At 27.5% G+C, this 15,388-nt stretch overlaps 3 protein-coding genes across 5 annotated transcripts; 1 reads left to right on the forward strand and 2 right to left on the reverse strand.

Moving 5' to 3' along the window:
- LOC149877647 (splicing factor U2AF 26 kDa subunit-like) lies at positions 1 to 7,316 on the forward strand. The gene is made up of 10 exons (XM_090073989.1): positions 1 to 199; positions 1,138 to 1,225; positions 1,558 to 1,633; positions 4,448 to 4,527; positions 5,023 to 5,155; positions 5,579 to 5,621; positions 5,999 to 6,028; positions 6,242 to 6,304; positions 6,386 to 6,466; positions 6,953 to 7,316. The coding sequence occupies exons 1-10, from the start codon at positions 156 to 158 to the stop codon at positions 7,035 to 7,037; spliced, it is 723 nt and encodes a 240-aa protein (XP_089930115.1). The 5' UTR covers positions 1 to 155; the 3' UTR covers positions 7,038 to 7,316.
- On the reverse strand, positions 7,310 to 8,476 carry LOC149877648 (DNA damage-regulated autophagy modulator protein 1-like). Its single transcript, XM_090073988.1, has one exon. The coding sequence runs from the start codon at positions 8,351 to 8,353 to the stop codon at positions 7,508 to 7,510; it is 846 nt and encodes a 281-aa protein (XP_089930114.1). The 5' UTR covers positions 8,354 to 8,476; the 3' UTR covers positions 7,310 to 7,507.
- Positions 8,477 to 8,997: 521 nt separating this feature from the next.
- LOC149877649 (ubiquitin carboxyl-terminal hydrolase 2-like) lies at positions 8,998 to 14,379 on the reverse strand. Of its 3 annotated transcripts, XM_090074379.1 has the most exons (13): positions 14,271 to 14,379; positions 13,051 to 13,227; positions 12,752 to 12,826; positions 12,177 to 12,273; positions 11,970 to 12,081; positions 11,082 to 11,192; positions 10,859 to 10,923; positions 10,470 to 10,570; positions 10,274 to 10,357; positions 10,027 to 10,105; positions 9,802 to 9,903; positions 9,307 to 9,436; positions 8,998 to 9,221 (listed from the first exon to the last, which is right to left on the reverse strand). In XM_090074379.1, exons 2-13 carry the CDS (start codon positions 13,219 to 13,221, stop codon positions 9,146 to 9,148), a joined length of 1,203 nt encoding a protein of 400 aa, XP_089930505.1. In that variant the 5' UTR covers positions 13,222 to 13,227; positions 14,271 to 14,379; the 3' UTR covers positions 8,998 to 9,145. The 3 variants fall into 3 exon arrangements, with proteins under 3 accessions (XP_089930505.1, XP_089930506.1, XP_089930504.1); XM_090074380.1 differs by lacking the exon at positions 13,051 to 13,227 and having other exon boundaries at positions 14,271 to 14,367; XM_090074378.1 differs by lacking the exon at positions 14,271 to 14,379 and having other exon boundaries at positions 13,051 to 13,907.
- Positions 14,380 to 15,388: the final 1,009 nt, after the last annotated feature.

Below are 15,388 nucleotides of genomic sequence, written 5' to 3' on the forward strand. Positions count from 1 at the left end.
GTGTATTCTTAAGCACATTCTTCGTGAAGTGAAGCTGCTTTTGCCTGGTTTTTTATGTAGTTCACTATCTATAAATAGAGACTTCTTTTAACAAACGTTAAATAGTTAGAAGATAATAATTAAAACACCACAGTTTTTAATAGCCATAAGATAGAATGGCAGAATATCTTGCTTCGATTTTCGGTACTGAAAAAGACAAGTAAGTGCCTTTGATAAAGAGTAATGTTTTTGTTGTTGTTCAGGCGAGTAATGAAGATAGCTTTTAATTATAAAGTAATATAGGGATCAAAATATTCTTATCACCAATTTTCGTTTAACCATACGTTATGACATGTTTAAATCAAAATAACAAATGAATAGTCAATAAAGTAAATCCATGTTAGGGAAAATATCTAATTCTAAAAAAATCAATATCACTGGTGAAGTTTCACATTTTTAACTATAGCTAATGCAATATAAGTTTACTCTTTTTAATAGCATACAATATACGCATTCAATAATTTTCTAGTAAAATGTTTTTAAAATGTAATATTATTTTGCATGTAAGAGTTAAAGTCGTGAGAAGAATGACAGTAATGATAATTCTAACTAATAGTATCTTATTATTTTGCAATTCCTCTTTGTTAAACTTTCTTCATAACAAAGAGTTACTTGCAAATATCCATGTTTGGCTATTAACTATCTGGGCAACTAATAGTTGGTTAACAAGTAGCAATAGTAAAACAGCTGATTGGCAAGAAGCAATAGTAAAGCTTTGAATTTGCTACAAATTGCTAAATAATATCAATAATATTTGCGATAGAAAAATAAAATTTTGATAAGTCTATAGGATACAGCTTTGCATCACTTCTCTCTTCTTTTTCATTTAGTGTTTTAACTAAAGGAGATTTTATTAAATTACCATATGCTACTCAGCCTTTATAAGAAGTTAAATCTCAAAATACTCAATTTTTTAAGATGATTTAAATGGCTTTTATTTAGATAAATGCTGGTATTGCAAGCAATTTAAAAAACTTATTTTTTCTCATATGAAACGTTTCTTAACTGCAATATATTTAATGCATAACTTTTTTTACTGAGTTCCTTTACCTATACTTTATTTATTTATGAACTTGTTTTATATGCTATTTAATTTAGAGTAAACTGTTCATTTTATTTCAAAATTGGTGCATGTCGACATGGAGACAAATGTTCTCGCCTACACAATAAGCCTACTTATAGTCAGGTTATTATATGTTGATTTTTCCTGTCGTTTGTTAATGACCTTCTATATGTCTATTTTGTCTAGCTGGTAAAAGTGGTTTTTTCATCTGCCCCAATATTGCTATACAAAAAGTTAATTGTATAGCAATATTAGTTCATTTATTAGTTGAAAGTATAACATAAAACACTATCACTATACAATTAGTACATGGTCTTAAGTTTATCTTTATTTATTTTTTAGACCATTTTTTATTTTTTATTTTTTTTTTATTATTTATTATTTATTTTTATTATTTATTTTTTATTTTTAGACCATTTTTTATTTTTTATTTTAGACCTTTATTTATTTTTTAGACCATTTTGCTTCAAAATATGTTTCAAAATCCTCAAAATCTTGCTGTAACAAATGAGTTTGGTCAAAGCAATGCAGGTAATATTTAAAAACTGATAAGCAATAGATATCAAATTTTGGACTAATGCAGTAAAACTGTTAAGTGCTTTAGTAGTGACACAGTTGGAGTTTAGAAATAACTGCAGTGATCAGGACATTGGTAATGATAATCATTTGATCATGACAACTGTAACACATGGTAGAAAGATTTCCAGATGTTATTACCAGTTTAATTCCATATAAAATATGATATTAATTTATAACATTATTATTATTGTTATTATTATTGTTGTTGTTATTATTATTATTATTTTTGTTATTATTATTATTATTATTATTATTATTATTATTATTATTATTATTATTATTATTATTATTATTATTATTATTATTATTATTATTATTATTATTATTATAGTCAATATAATCATAAAAACATTTAAAATATAAATTTAATTATAAATATAAAAACATTTGACTTCTATATTTTTAAAAATGACAAAGATGTAACAATCCATCTCAATAAAGATAGTTGATAAAGCTACTTCTTACATGAAACTTGAGAATCTGGCATTTTTCTTTCACTGCAGTATCAATTTTTAAGTCCTGGGTTCACATTGTCTTTTTGTTGCTTCTCATTCTTGTATAACAAGGAGAATGTGTTTGTTATACATTTGCTTGTCTAACAACCTCCCTTAGGTACCATAGATATGTGAAGTTTAAAACAGTTCAACTGAACTTGAAAATTGTTGATAACGATATGCATTATATAACAGTTATCAAGTTCATTATTCCTATCTTTTCTACCTCTTCTTCATGGTCTAAGTACTTATCAACTGCTGCCATAGGATTTCAATTCTTTAGAATTATCTGTGTAATAATATGTAATTGCTGCAGTTTGTAACCCATTTATTATAGCTTGAAAATTCCATTAGATTGAGTTGATCTTAGTGAAATCAAACAAAAAATTATATAGAATTCATTTGTCTGGAACTCAAGCCTCCTTAAGTATTATTAGTAATTACGTTAATACTGACCTTGATAAATCACTACTTGTAATTATCAACTTGTTGTGTAGAAATGAAAAATTTTTTCATCTTGTTAAAGGAGCAGTTGGGTTTTTTTTTCTTTTAAATTATCCTAGAAATTTCAAAAAAATTCAATTTCCTTAACTTTGATGGATTTAGAATCAATTAGAGAAAGAGAGAAGAAAAAGAGAAAATCCTAGATAAGACTTACATTTTTGTTGGTTTGTTGATGGAGATTTTTTTATGTGGCATCTTAGATGTGATCTGGCCTTGATGCTGTTAAGGAATAGTTTGTCTGCTAATATTTTTGATTACTACTTAAACTGCATTTATAAGGTTTTTGTAGACCATCTATGCAAGTGAAAGCATGCTCAAGTTAATTCAAGTGTACACATTAGGGATTAAATATTTGCTGCCTAAGATCTTCTGAATACTGGGACATGATTTATAGACTACAAATTTTCTGTTTCTGATACTTTTAATTTTAAACTTCTGCCTGATGTGTCTCTTAGTTTAGTAAATTAGTTTAGTATAATTGCCAGGTTTCTTTTTTTATGCCTATGTCATCTTTTTAAAAAGTAATTCAACATGATCCACAGATATTTGTTGAGTATGCATCATTTTTTTCTAGCATAGCAAGATCAGTAGACCATCATTTGTGCATAAATCTTCTCTATTTGTGACAGATTTACAAAATTAGTTTACAATAATAATACTTATATATAATAATGTCTTAAACTGTAAATATTATAATAATATACAACAGCAAAAAAGTGAGACCAAATTTTTTTTGTTGTTGTTTTTTTTGTCATTTTAAATTTTGTAACTTTTAAACTGTAAGAAGTTTTTTGGCAAATAGTTATAAGTTTATAAGCAGTTATATCTTTATGATAAGTAGTTGCAAGTTCTACTTGCTGATTATCCTACCATAGTTTTATTGTGAATATGTATCACATAAGAAAAGATAAAATTTTCACTTTTGAATAATTAAACTACATTGGCACTTACTTGGGTAGCTTTTGCATTAAGAACAGTCTTAAAATGTCATGGCATAGAGTCATAAACTTAATGAAGATCTCATTCTAGGTTCTCAATTGTCTGGGCTTTATAATGCCCACTCCAGGACACAAATTCATTTTATATAGGTTTTGTGATTTGCTTTAGTTCATCTTGCCAATAGATCTTTCAAGTGGTTTTTTATGCATAACATTTAGAAGCATTAACTTGTCAATTATTTTCATAACACAGAAATTGATTAAAAGTAACTTGAATATGGTGAGTCAGGTGTAATCATGATGCATCTGAAGTAACCCTCAAACCATGTTAAATAATTGGAAGAAAACCTTAGCAACAGTTGATCTGTTGACAGACATTTTAGTTAAATGGGATTTATTTAGAAGCATCAAAACAAAAAAAGAAATTTTCTAAATGAAATTCTTTCTATTTCCATTATTTTTTTTTAAAAAAAGATTCTGTGAAAAACTGACAGAAAAAGCTGCTTAATTTGCTAAATCAATACGTAACTTGAAATTTTATTGTTTTTTTTATTTTAAGTTATAGTATTCAGAAGAAAAAAAAAAGTAAAACTTTATTAAAAATCATTTAACATAATTTCACCGAGACAGTAATATTTTTTTTATATGATAGCTTATTATTTGTTAAATTTGTAAAAGACACAACGGAGATAAGACTTTTGCCTTCTGCCTGCTCCCGTCAGGTTATAAATAAATATACAGTTGTAAATAAATATACAGTTATAGTCTAAACTCTTGGTTTGTTTTTTTTTTTAGTTTATATTAATTATCTTTTTAATTAAAAATTTTAGCTTCAATCATGAATGATGTGGAAGCTCAAGAGCACTATGATAATTTCTTTGAAGATGTTTTTCTTGAACTCGAGGCAAAAGTATGCAACTTAGTTTCTATAATAGTTTTGCTGGAATAAATTATTGCTAAATAATTTTTAAGGAATTACCTAATGGAAATTATTAATATATTTTAGTGTTTGGAAATGAATTATTTACAAATAATCAAATGCAATAAAGAATTGAAAAAAAAATTAAAAAATAAAGTTGGTTTTATTTTCAAAACTTTGAATTATTTTTAAGAATTTTCTTCTAAAAATAAAATGTTTAAAGTTTTATTTTTATATTTTTTTTGATTTGAGTCATCAAAATTAAACTTTCACATTTTGATCTCAAAAAGTATCTTGTTCCCCTTTGATTTTTGTTCTTGAAAGTATAATAAAACATTGATATGCATATAAAATGTAAATATTGATAATAGTTATAGCAATTATAAAAAGATACATTGTTATCAATTTTTTCGTGTAAATTTTGGTCTGTTTTAAATGTCAGTGTCAAAAGTTGATTTTTTTTTTTTTTTTGTTAAAAATCTTTAGTACGGTGAGATAGAAGAAATGAACGTTTGTGATAACCTTGGCGATCATTTAGTGGGTAATGTTTATGTTAAATTTCGATTTGAAGAAGATGCAGAAAAGGCTGTAGACAATGTTAACAATAGATGGTACAATGGTAAGTCTATTGCCAAATATATTTATAATTCAAATGCTTAGAATGAATCAAAGCTTCTTATATTTCAATTTGTTTTTCTATTTCCATTGAGAACTTTGTTTTGTAAATGCAAATTTAAAACATTGTTCAATATTTTTGTTCATTTTTAAGACTTAACACATTCATCAATTGTCTGTAAAGTGGTAAGCTTGTTAATTTAACATTCTCAAATTCCAGTTTGCTGTTTGCGATATCGTTTGGTTAATCTTTAATTCAATTTCATTGGTTTAAGTTCAAAATTTTAATTCATTGCAGCTGGACTATAAGTATTTCATTTGGCCATTCGAATTAAAATTTTATCAAAAATAAAAAAAAAGGTGTCTTGCAGTCTTATTTTTATTTTAAACAAGGTAAGGCTTAACATATTTTATAATTCTTTTACAGGGCAGCCAATATATGCAGAACTTTCCCCTGTAACAGATTTTAGGTAAATCAAAATTCTTTTAGTTTTATAAAAATATTTTAAAAGGTTCTTTGTTAGTAAAAGGTGTTTTTTTTTTATGTTTATTATTGTTGTTGTTATTATCATCTTTATTGTTATTATTATTATTGTTATTATTATTATTATTATTATTATTATTATTATTATTATTGTTATTGTTATTGTTGTTATTGTTATTGTTATTGTTATTATTATTATTATTACTATTATTATCATATTATTATTATTATTATTATTATTGTTATTATTATTATTATACTAGTTAATATATTTTACATATATTTAAAATTGAATATATTGTTTATTTAAAAGCTAATTTATAATAAAACTTTTAAATTGTAATTTTTTGCATCATTATTTAGGGAATCCTGTTGTCGCCAATATGAAATGGGGTTAGTCATACGAAATATAATTTTTATCTTATTTATAATAATGATTTTTGTATAAATTTTAAAAAAAATTTTAGTTTTTGCAAATATCCAACTATCAAGAAATTGCTTTATATTTTTGTGCTTTAGCACAATAATAAATATTGTTCTTAAAATCTGTCAATTAATTGGTTCTTGAAACCAATGATTTTTTAAACAGCTTAAAATTTATTTTAGAGAGTGCACCCGAGGTGGATTTTGCAATTTTATGCATCTAAAACCAATATCCAGAGAGTTGAGGTAAACTTTAAATTAACTCTTAGAATTTTTTAATTTGATAGATATAACATATCAATAAATGTTAATAATCATATCTTTTAGACGAAGACTTTATGGACGAAGACGTGGTGGTGCTGGTGTTGGTGGTGGTGCTGCCAGCGGACCCATGGTCAAACGTGGAAGGTAGGGTATTTGTTGTTGATTTTTTTGCAATAAAGATATTTCCATAAATCCTGGGACCACATAATGCACAATATCATCCATAAAAAATAAGATAATAAACCCTTATTACAGAAAATTTATCTTGAAGTTTTATCAAATTTTTATCACAAACAATCAGTTTTTTATGGCAACCAACCTGGTTTTTATCTCAAACAACCCCGTTTGAACTAATTCCCAAAGTTTCGACTTTTTGCCCACAAATTGAAAGCTCTGCAAGTTTGAGAAGAAATGAGGATGAAAGTATGAGAGTCCTGAGCTGACTCATATATAATGTGTGTGTGTTAGTTCAAGACCCTCTGCTTATTTAATATTGCAACGTTCTGATTGGTTGTGATAAATCTCGGGTAGAGCTTGCTGAAAGAAAATTTACTTTTAGAACGCATTATTTTTTTTTTTCCACCATATCAACAAAAAAAAATTGATTTTGCACTATTTTTTTCTATTTAGGTCACGATCTATCTCCCCCTCTCCACCCATAAAGCGCTCACGCTCACGTTCTCCACGTCGGCGACGAAGATCGAGAAGTCGTTAAAGATATTGCAAATATGTTGATATGGTTAAAAATGTGTTCTGACATTAGCGTCTCGCTCTCTTTTAAACTTTTTGGTTTTCTTACCTTTTCTTTTGCTTTCTAACGTTAACCATTTTGAACTTAAAATCAAAATGAAAATAAGATGGTAAACAAAACTGCAAGGTTGAAATGTTCTTTATAAAAAGAATTTGTGTCAAAAGCAATTGGTAAAAATTTTTGCAATATATCAATAATTAATGTAGGATGTATTAGTAGTAATAATAATTCAGAACTAACAAAGAGGTTTCCATTTGTACCTACAGCAATTTTTAATGCTTTTAAAATGTATAACTGCTTTGCAAGCTTCTTTATCAAGCTATAAACAAAGGTTCGTCATGCTTGTAGCTGCTTATATGATCGGGCTGTAAGTTTGCAAAATTCTTTGATGTCCGTTAAAAAAATGTTTGCATTTTTTTTTACTCAGTCGTTTTCTAATTATTTATTTCATTTGGTTCATTTTCGTTTGAAGTGCCACTTGGTAAACTTATTGATTGAGATGAGTTCGAGGATTTATCATTGTTAAATTTAAAAATAGCTCTTATTTCAATTTTTTGAAACTCGTTTATAAACGTAAGTGAAAACCACGTAAAGCTTAAACACAATAACCACTCTGAGAAGTTTGCAATCGCGTGCAAGTAAAACCACGGATCTTCGCGTATCCGCAAGTCATTCGTGGGCTGCCCTAGAAGGTTCTTCAAAACCAATTTCCCGATAATAAACAAAAAAAAGTTACAGGCTGCACTGATTGTTAATATCAATCTTATGTAACAAATCTTGAGTGTATTTACTCTATAAGAAACAACTTGGAATGATAAAAATGTTTGTAGAATACAATATAAAATCCCTGTTACAAAAACAAGAAATGCAGCAGCATAGTGAATGGACCGCTCTGAGATGATATTCTTCTGTTCTGTATTTAATGGGTTGGGAGCCTCTGATTTGAAATTCGCCACAAATGTGACACCGATTCCTCCGAGAATACCGTTTATTAAGCAACATAAGTTTATCTTTTTTATTGACGTTAAACTTGCGTTTAATTCGGCCAAAATTAAGTTGTATTGTTCGTAACGAACATAAACGTTACATATTGATAAAAAGCCAGAGAAGTTTAGTAACTCACGAAAAAATAGCGCTTCTGGTAAATGATTTCCGGTTTCACTTATAGCAGGAAATATGTAATATACATGACCATTACTTGTAGAAATGATGTATGGTATAACATACCCAAGCGTTGTGATAGCACAAAACAGAATTGGAATCCAGGCTAACGTTTGCATCAGGAATCAGAAACATTCGAAAAGCAAGCGAAAAATCGAATATAACAAATGTTAAATGTATTTTTCAGAATTTTAAATTACGAGTTATAACTAGTTTATACTAGGCTCACATCTTCGCATTACAATACCGAATATGCGAAGAAAGCCTTGCATTTTCATGTTCATAGAAACCAATCAAATTACATTTTTTAAAAGAAAGTTTGTATTTTTGTTCATTTTCCTTCAATAACCTGTCATTGAACCAGAGAAACGTGCCATTTACACGATCATTCTACGATTAATCGTATGTTAAACTCTATTACTCTACGATTAATCGTGTATTTAATTGCAGAGTGATATTCTTAAACACTTATCTCAAAATATTCCCGAAGCTAACGTTTGCACAACATGAAAGTATTGCAAGACAGAGAATCAGTTTCATTTCATTCTTCTCAATTTAAGCACAATAACATATTTACAAATTTTTTAAAAAGCGAAATATCGTTTTTAAAATAGTAAAAAATCTTTAAATTATTTTGTATAAAAATCCTCTAGACATATATGTATGAGTGTATGAATGTGCGTGTATATATATATATATATATATATATATATATGTTAAAAATTCTTTAAAAACAGTGGTTCTATCTCAAAGATACCACTGATGGCAATCGAAAATGGGTTTTTTAAATAATCCTGACATTGTAATCTTGGTAAACTACAACTGAACTGTTTTTCATTTAAATAAATCTCTATAAAAGAGAGTATAAATACATGATATAGGACGAGAAAATTTATAACGATATTTTAAAACTACGTCGATGTTAACTCATAGAAGAGAAGATATGCTGATGGAGAGACTACGCGAGAAACATTTGCTTCACCCACTCTAAATCAATACAATGGAAAATTGATACGTTACAGAATTTTTACTTTGTTAAAAAAAAATAATAATAAAAAAATACAACACGCACATCGCATCGTTGTATATGTGCCAACAACCGGTATCTGGATGTTTCGCAAAAGCAGTGTAATGCCCACCAAGTGTCCCTCCAATATGATTAACAACACCATAAAGGCTATATACAGGCTCTAGACGTTTGTCTGTAAAAAAAATTATCATTAAAAACTTCAAAAAAAAATTAAATAACTGTCGATTATTTAAGAATTATATTTGTTTCCTTGGTTGAAAGAAAAAAAAATTAACTGTTTTAACTGTTATTTCTCATTTACATTTTTTTTGCTTCCAATAAATATTTCCCTATTTACAGTTAACTCCTGGTAAGCCGAACCTTTAAGTGACCAAGGAAATGGTTCGACTTAACAAATTTTCGATTTAAGCGAAGTTTTTCCCACAATTAAAAACAGTTCGAGATAATAACATTTCGAGTGAACCGGTGTTCGAGTTACCGGGATTTAACTGTAAGTAAGATTGCCTCACTATTTTATATTTGAAAAATTATTTTCACCTGAGCTATCAGCAGAGAATTCTCTTAACGGAAGAATATTTGGAAAGTCAATTTTGGTCTCTAATTTATTTCGAAAGCGTTGCCCCGAGAATCTTTTCAGATCTAAATTACTCCAAGTAAAGGAAAATCAATCGCAAAGAAACATAAAAAGCAATTTAAAATCCCTTCAAATCATTTTAAATAAAAAATATTCTTATACAGCGTTTTTATAAGAGAAAAAGATACGCAAAACAAGAACTTTTGGGAATCTTTCGATGAGAAAACCCTTGAAAGATTTTCTATTCTTTTTACACTTCTCACAGGTCTAATATAAAAATCAACAATAAAAGTACAGTAATTGATAAAAGGCAAAATAAATGCAACAAGACAAAAAAACAAAAAATTTGTTTTAAAAGATAGGCAATTATTACAAAAATTTAAAACAAAAAATAAAATAACATGAGTATTAAAAATATTAATGAAAGTTGCTCACTGGTTTCTCTTCTCCATCAAGTGTTTCTTCTTGTGTAAGAGCTTCAAAACATTTTATTAAGTCGATACTTGATAAAACGGATTTCTATTGAAATTCATTACAAATATAAGATTTGTGAGTAAAATATCCTAAAACTAAATCAGAAAGAATTACCCTAAACATCAAATCGAAAACAAACTTAAAAGACAATTTTTACCGGAATTGGTAATGACAAATCCCAAAAAGGGTCATAAGTAACTGAGCGATTTTGGCAAACAGAGCATGTTAATGTACTTTTAAGCTGACCAACAAACATATCTATATCAAAAAAAGCATGACGATTAACATTGCTCATGCTGGAAAAGAGATACCATAAAAGATTCATGATATAAACCTTAAGCAAGAAGCAGCAATATCAATATTTTGCTGGCTGCAGGGAAATTTACACTATTGTACTAATTAACTAATTATATCAACTGCTGTTGTAAAACTTGAAATATAAATTAATAAGTTTTTAACTACTAATTTACTTCTTAAGCTTCATTTAATGTAATTACAACAAACTTGGAAAAAACAAAACAAAAGCCCACAAATCAAATCTAAAACCTTGCACTGGGCTGCTTTCTCTTGTTAGGTATCTATCCCAACACACATTTGATTTTTCACCATCACTAAAATAAAATAAAAAAAAAGGAACTTAATGATATCATAGCAAACCAAATATTAAAATAATTTAAAAAAAAAAAACATTTTTTATGGAAGGTGAAAGTGGGAGGGGGTGGGGTGGAAAAACCTATTTTTTTAGAAACGGATGTTTGAAATTAAATACCTTAAATGTTTGTCATCAAATACAGGATAAAGAGTCTTTTTTTTTACAGTATTTAAATCTTCATGAATTCCCTCTAACAAAAAGCGCAGAAATTCCTGTGCATCTTGTTGACTAAGGATTAAAAACAGATTGAATAAAATATTTAAACTAACGTAATAAAATGTTGTAAATACAATTGATTGATTGGCTTGTTGTTCAATATTCGTGATTGGTTGGAACATTGTCCAATATGAAATGTTATGCAATTCAATATGATTATTTCAATTCGTGATTATTAAATTAAAACAAACAAAAAAATTAAGAAAGTATATAAAGGAGTGGATTAATTACACAAATCAATAACTATGCAGAAGTAAATGTAGCTAATAAAATTATTCAAATTATATACTGGAACGATTGACATATGCATGCTTTTATAATGGAGAAAACTGAAGTGGAGATGAATTATTTGTAGGCAATTAGAAATAGATGATAAACTTTTGCTATTTTGTTAAATGGTGAAAATATTCTATGTTTTTATGTTTTCCTCCATGGTGTAATAACAACATGACAGACAACCACAGTTTTCTATAGATAGAATACAATTAGAAAGAAAGATAAATGTGCTTTTTGAAATGCTTTAGTTTATGCAAATTCTTGCTGCTTCTTACAATCATTATATCATAATTGGCACAAAATTGTTATGATAAATGATAGTGCAAAGATAAAAACTCTTCTAAAATTTTTATTTATTCTAAATGATGAATATTTAAAAGATCTTCTAAATATCTAGAAAAACAGGAGTTTTTCTAGATATTTTGAAAAAAACTTATTTAAGGTTACATACAGTTAAAAAAAAAAAAAAAAAAAAAAAATTCAGTTTCAAAATTAAATGTCAATTAATCTTACTTTGTGCCTGAAAATCGAGAAGCATATTTTTGAATATGGTTTTTCAGATTAGAAGGGGCGATATGATTTGGTGCATTTTCTGACCAAACATCTTTTAATAATTGTGCAAATGCTGAAAAATAGGAAAAATTCTTCAAGAAAAATGATAAACCAATATTTATGCCAGTGAAACGTATGACAAAGATAAAACACAGAGCAAAAACTCACCATTTGCAAGTTTACCATTAGATCCTTTAAAGGTTGAAAAATAATCACGCAATAATTTTGTTTTAAATAAACATTGAAGAACGCAGTTCATGTAGCACTGATAATAAAAAAAAACTTTAGATTCAATAACACTGCACCTGTATATATGAAATATTTTTAAAATACTAAATGGCAAATGTTGGACTCATGAAGCAAGATCAAACAAGAGTTGTAAACAAAATCATGTAAATGAAGCTATTTTATAGCATGAGTTTTAATTAATACTTAAAAGTTCTATACTTCCTCATTGAGATGGTTTTTTTGTATGAAACATTCTAACCCAATAAATATTTTGCTCAGATTAAATATAACTAAGTAACTGGGCTAGCTTTTTTTTGTTGATTATCATATCTTATAAAAGACCATGTGTGACCATGAATGACATGTATAAATAACAATGAAAACTTACTGACCATGAATGACCACTTTATGAAGCCACCATGTTAATTTTTTCAAACAAATTATTGAAGTAATAAATAAATTAAGATCTGTTTAACAAATACTAATATCTTCAAAAATAAATCATGAAAACTTACTGTATTGCCAAGGTTTTGCAAACCAACCAAACCATGACCGAATTGTACTTGACCTTTTTTAGATGGTAAGCTGTGCTAAATTACATGAAACAGAAATCTTAAAAGAAACTAGTTTATTTAAAGATAAGCTGGGCTAAAAACATGAACTAATAGAAACCATATGAGATGATTAATCAGGCAAAGAAATGCAAGAAATTTAAATGAGATTTTATATAATAAATACGCAGATGAATTATTCACCAAAGAAAAACAAGAGACTGTTTTTAATTTTCATTTAAACTTTCAAAACATTTACTTACCCTTCTTTGAGTGGGTGATGTCGACCCTAAAGTGTCATTGATGCTTGAATTAAAATTTGATGTCCTGAGATTAACATTGAGTTCAGAACTTGATCTTTTTAATCTTATTTGGTCAGCTTTTTGTACCTCATTTGGATTATCATTGTGGTGACTTGTTAAATCATGTTCCATAGATTTCTGATTTAGAAAGTTTATATTTGAAATACGTTCTCTCACATTGTTTACATCATTTGAAGACCCATAACTCTTATGGATTGATTTAGTGTTTTGCTTAGTAGAGCTTATTTGCCCCAATTTATTTAGTTTTAACTTAGCACTACATAATAGCTCAAATGATCGTCTTCTAACAGATTGCCCATTCTCTGTAAAACCATTATCAAAGAGTCTTTTAAAATTATCTTTTTCGTCATTATTTATTTTATTACTTACATCTGACATTGAAGTTGATTTTTTTAGAGGAAGCACATTAACTTGACTGACTTTAACATTATCTAAGTGTTTTCTCTGAGAAAGTTGAATAGAGTGATCAGCTTTAAGAGGACCTCGAACCGTTTCTCTGTGGGGCATATCTACTGAATATGACCGTTCCTTAAGCATTTTATTGTTAGGGATTTTCATAATTTTATCATGTGTATCATAACCTCCTCCATTTGGAGTTAACTTTTGAAATGGTGACTTATTTACATTGAGTGAATCTACAACTTTATGGTTGGCAATATTTTGATTCATTGTTTAATTACCAATACAGATTTTTACTTTCGTTCTTCAATAAAATGTTGAGCTAATTGTTAGTCAAAACACATCTATTCAATTTAATCTGATAAGTATACATATGAAATACAACCTAGATAATATTTACAGCTAATAAATAAATGTTATTTCATTTTACAAATAAAAAATAATTCTTGTTAATCAATTTTAAAATGTTGAGTTAATTATGCTATCATAAAACTAAAAATAAATTAAGTGCATTATGCAGGCAGATAACTATGACTAGATTTTTTTTCTTGTTACAATTAATCAATGTAGTAAACTATTTATGTACTTTTTAAAAGTAAATAACATCATAACATGTAACCATAAATAGCAAAAAAATAATAGCTTTGGAGGATGGAATTAACTACTCTGTTGTTATATACAATTAACCAAAACTAAAAATTGTATTATTGACAGATATTTATGTTAATAAATTTTTTTTCTGTTTCTAAAAGTCATTATACCTTAAGACTAGGCACAGCTTTGTTTTTGAAATATTGATTTCACCCCCTCAACATATTTATTTATTACCACCATTATGAAACGCTGTCTCTAAGAAAACCATGTGGGCTCACATACTAATTTAAAATCTATATGAAATACTAGTGACAATGGAGATTTCGTTTAGTATAGACAACCCTTGCTCTAAATAAAGCTTGTTTTAATCTCGTCTCAAAATCGGAGTTTCTAGACGATATCCCTTTTTGTGCATTAAAAATGAGCCAATTTTAGATAAGAGGTTCGTAAATAAAAGTTAGATTTAATGACAAGAGTTGCTGTTTTTTTTTTTTTTTTTTAAAAAAAAGGTTTTTTTTAAAAAAAAAAACATGTTTAAGAGAGAATCCGAGAGTAAACAACAGATTTTTCGAGGAAATTTCAGCGAAGCGCAAGCGCTTTAAAAATTCGGGATAACTGCGGACAAGATTATGGGCTGCGTTTAAAATTTACATTTCGGCGCCTACGTTAAAATTTTAAAACTTGAGAGTGAATTCGCTTTAGGTGATGGGCCAAAATGATTTTGTTGCGCTAACTGTTTACATTTCATTCAAAAAGATAACTTTGAGGCTCTACATTTTTTTGAGGTCCGATAAAATTTCCAAGTTCATCTCATCATCATCCGCTTTATCACTCTAGCTGTAGGTATGTCATTTCTAACTTTAGAAGCTTTTTCCTTTAGCGCTTCATTCTTTGAAACGAAAACTAAAATCTAAACTTCGTTTTCCAGATTTTTCTACACTCTTGGATAATAAATCAGCTTTATTTTACTAACTCTTTAATGCCACTATCGCGTTTCTAAAAACTTCTCACTCTAAAATACCTTTTCCAATCAACTCCATCCCTTTTTATTTTGCAACCCAATTATCTTAGAATTGAATCACATCTATATATTTTTTCATATTCATTATATATTTATATTTATTTTCATATTTAAACAGTATTTGATGTTTTTATTTGTTTCATTTTTCATGCAGCTCAAGAAGAACTCGAGACTGAAAATAAATTGTCATAAATCAAAACTAACGTGAGCATGATTTCACTTTATCGCTTGTTGATAGCTGTTAGTTTGGTGGAGCTCAATACC

Source organism: Hydra viridissima, unplaced genomic scaffold, assembly GCF_058129835.1.
Source record: "Hydra viridissima isolate aposymbiotic clone 2 unplaced genomic scaffold, HvirCarnegie_v1 scaffold_16, whole genome shotgun sequence".
NCBI lineage: Eukaryota > Metazoa > Cnidaria > Hydrozoa > Anthoathecata > Hydridae > Hydra > Hydra viridissima.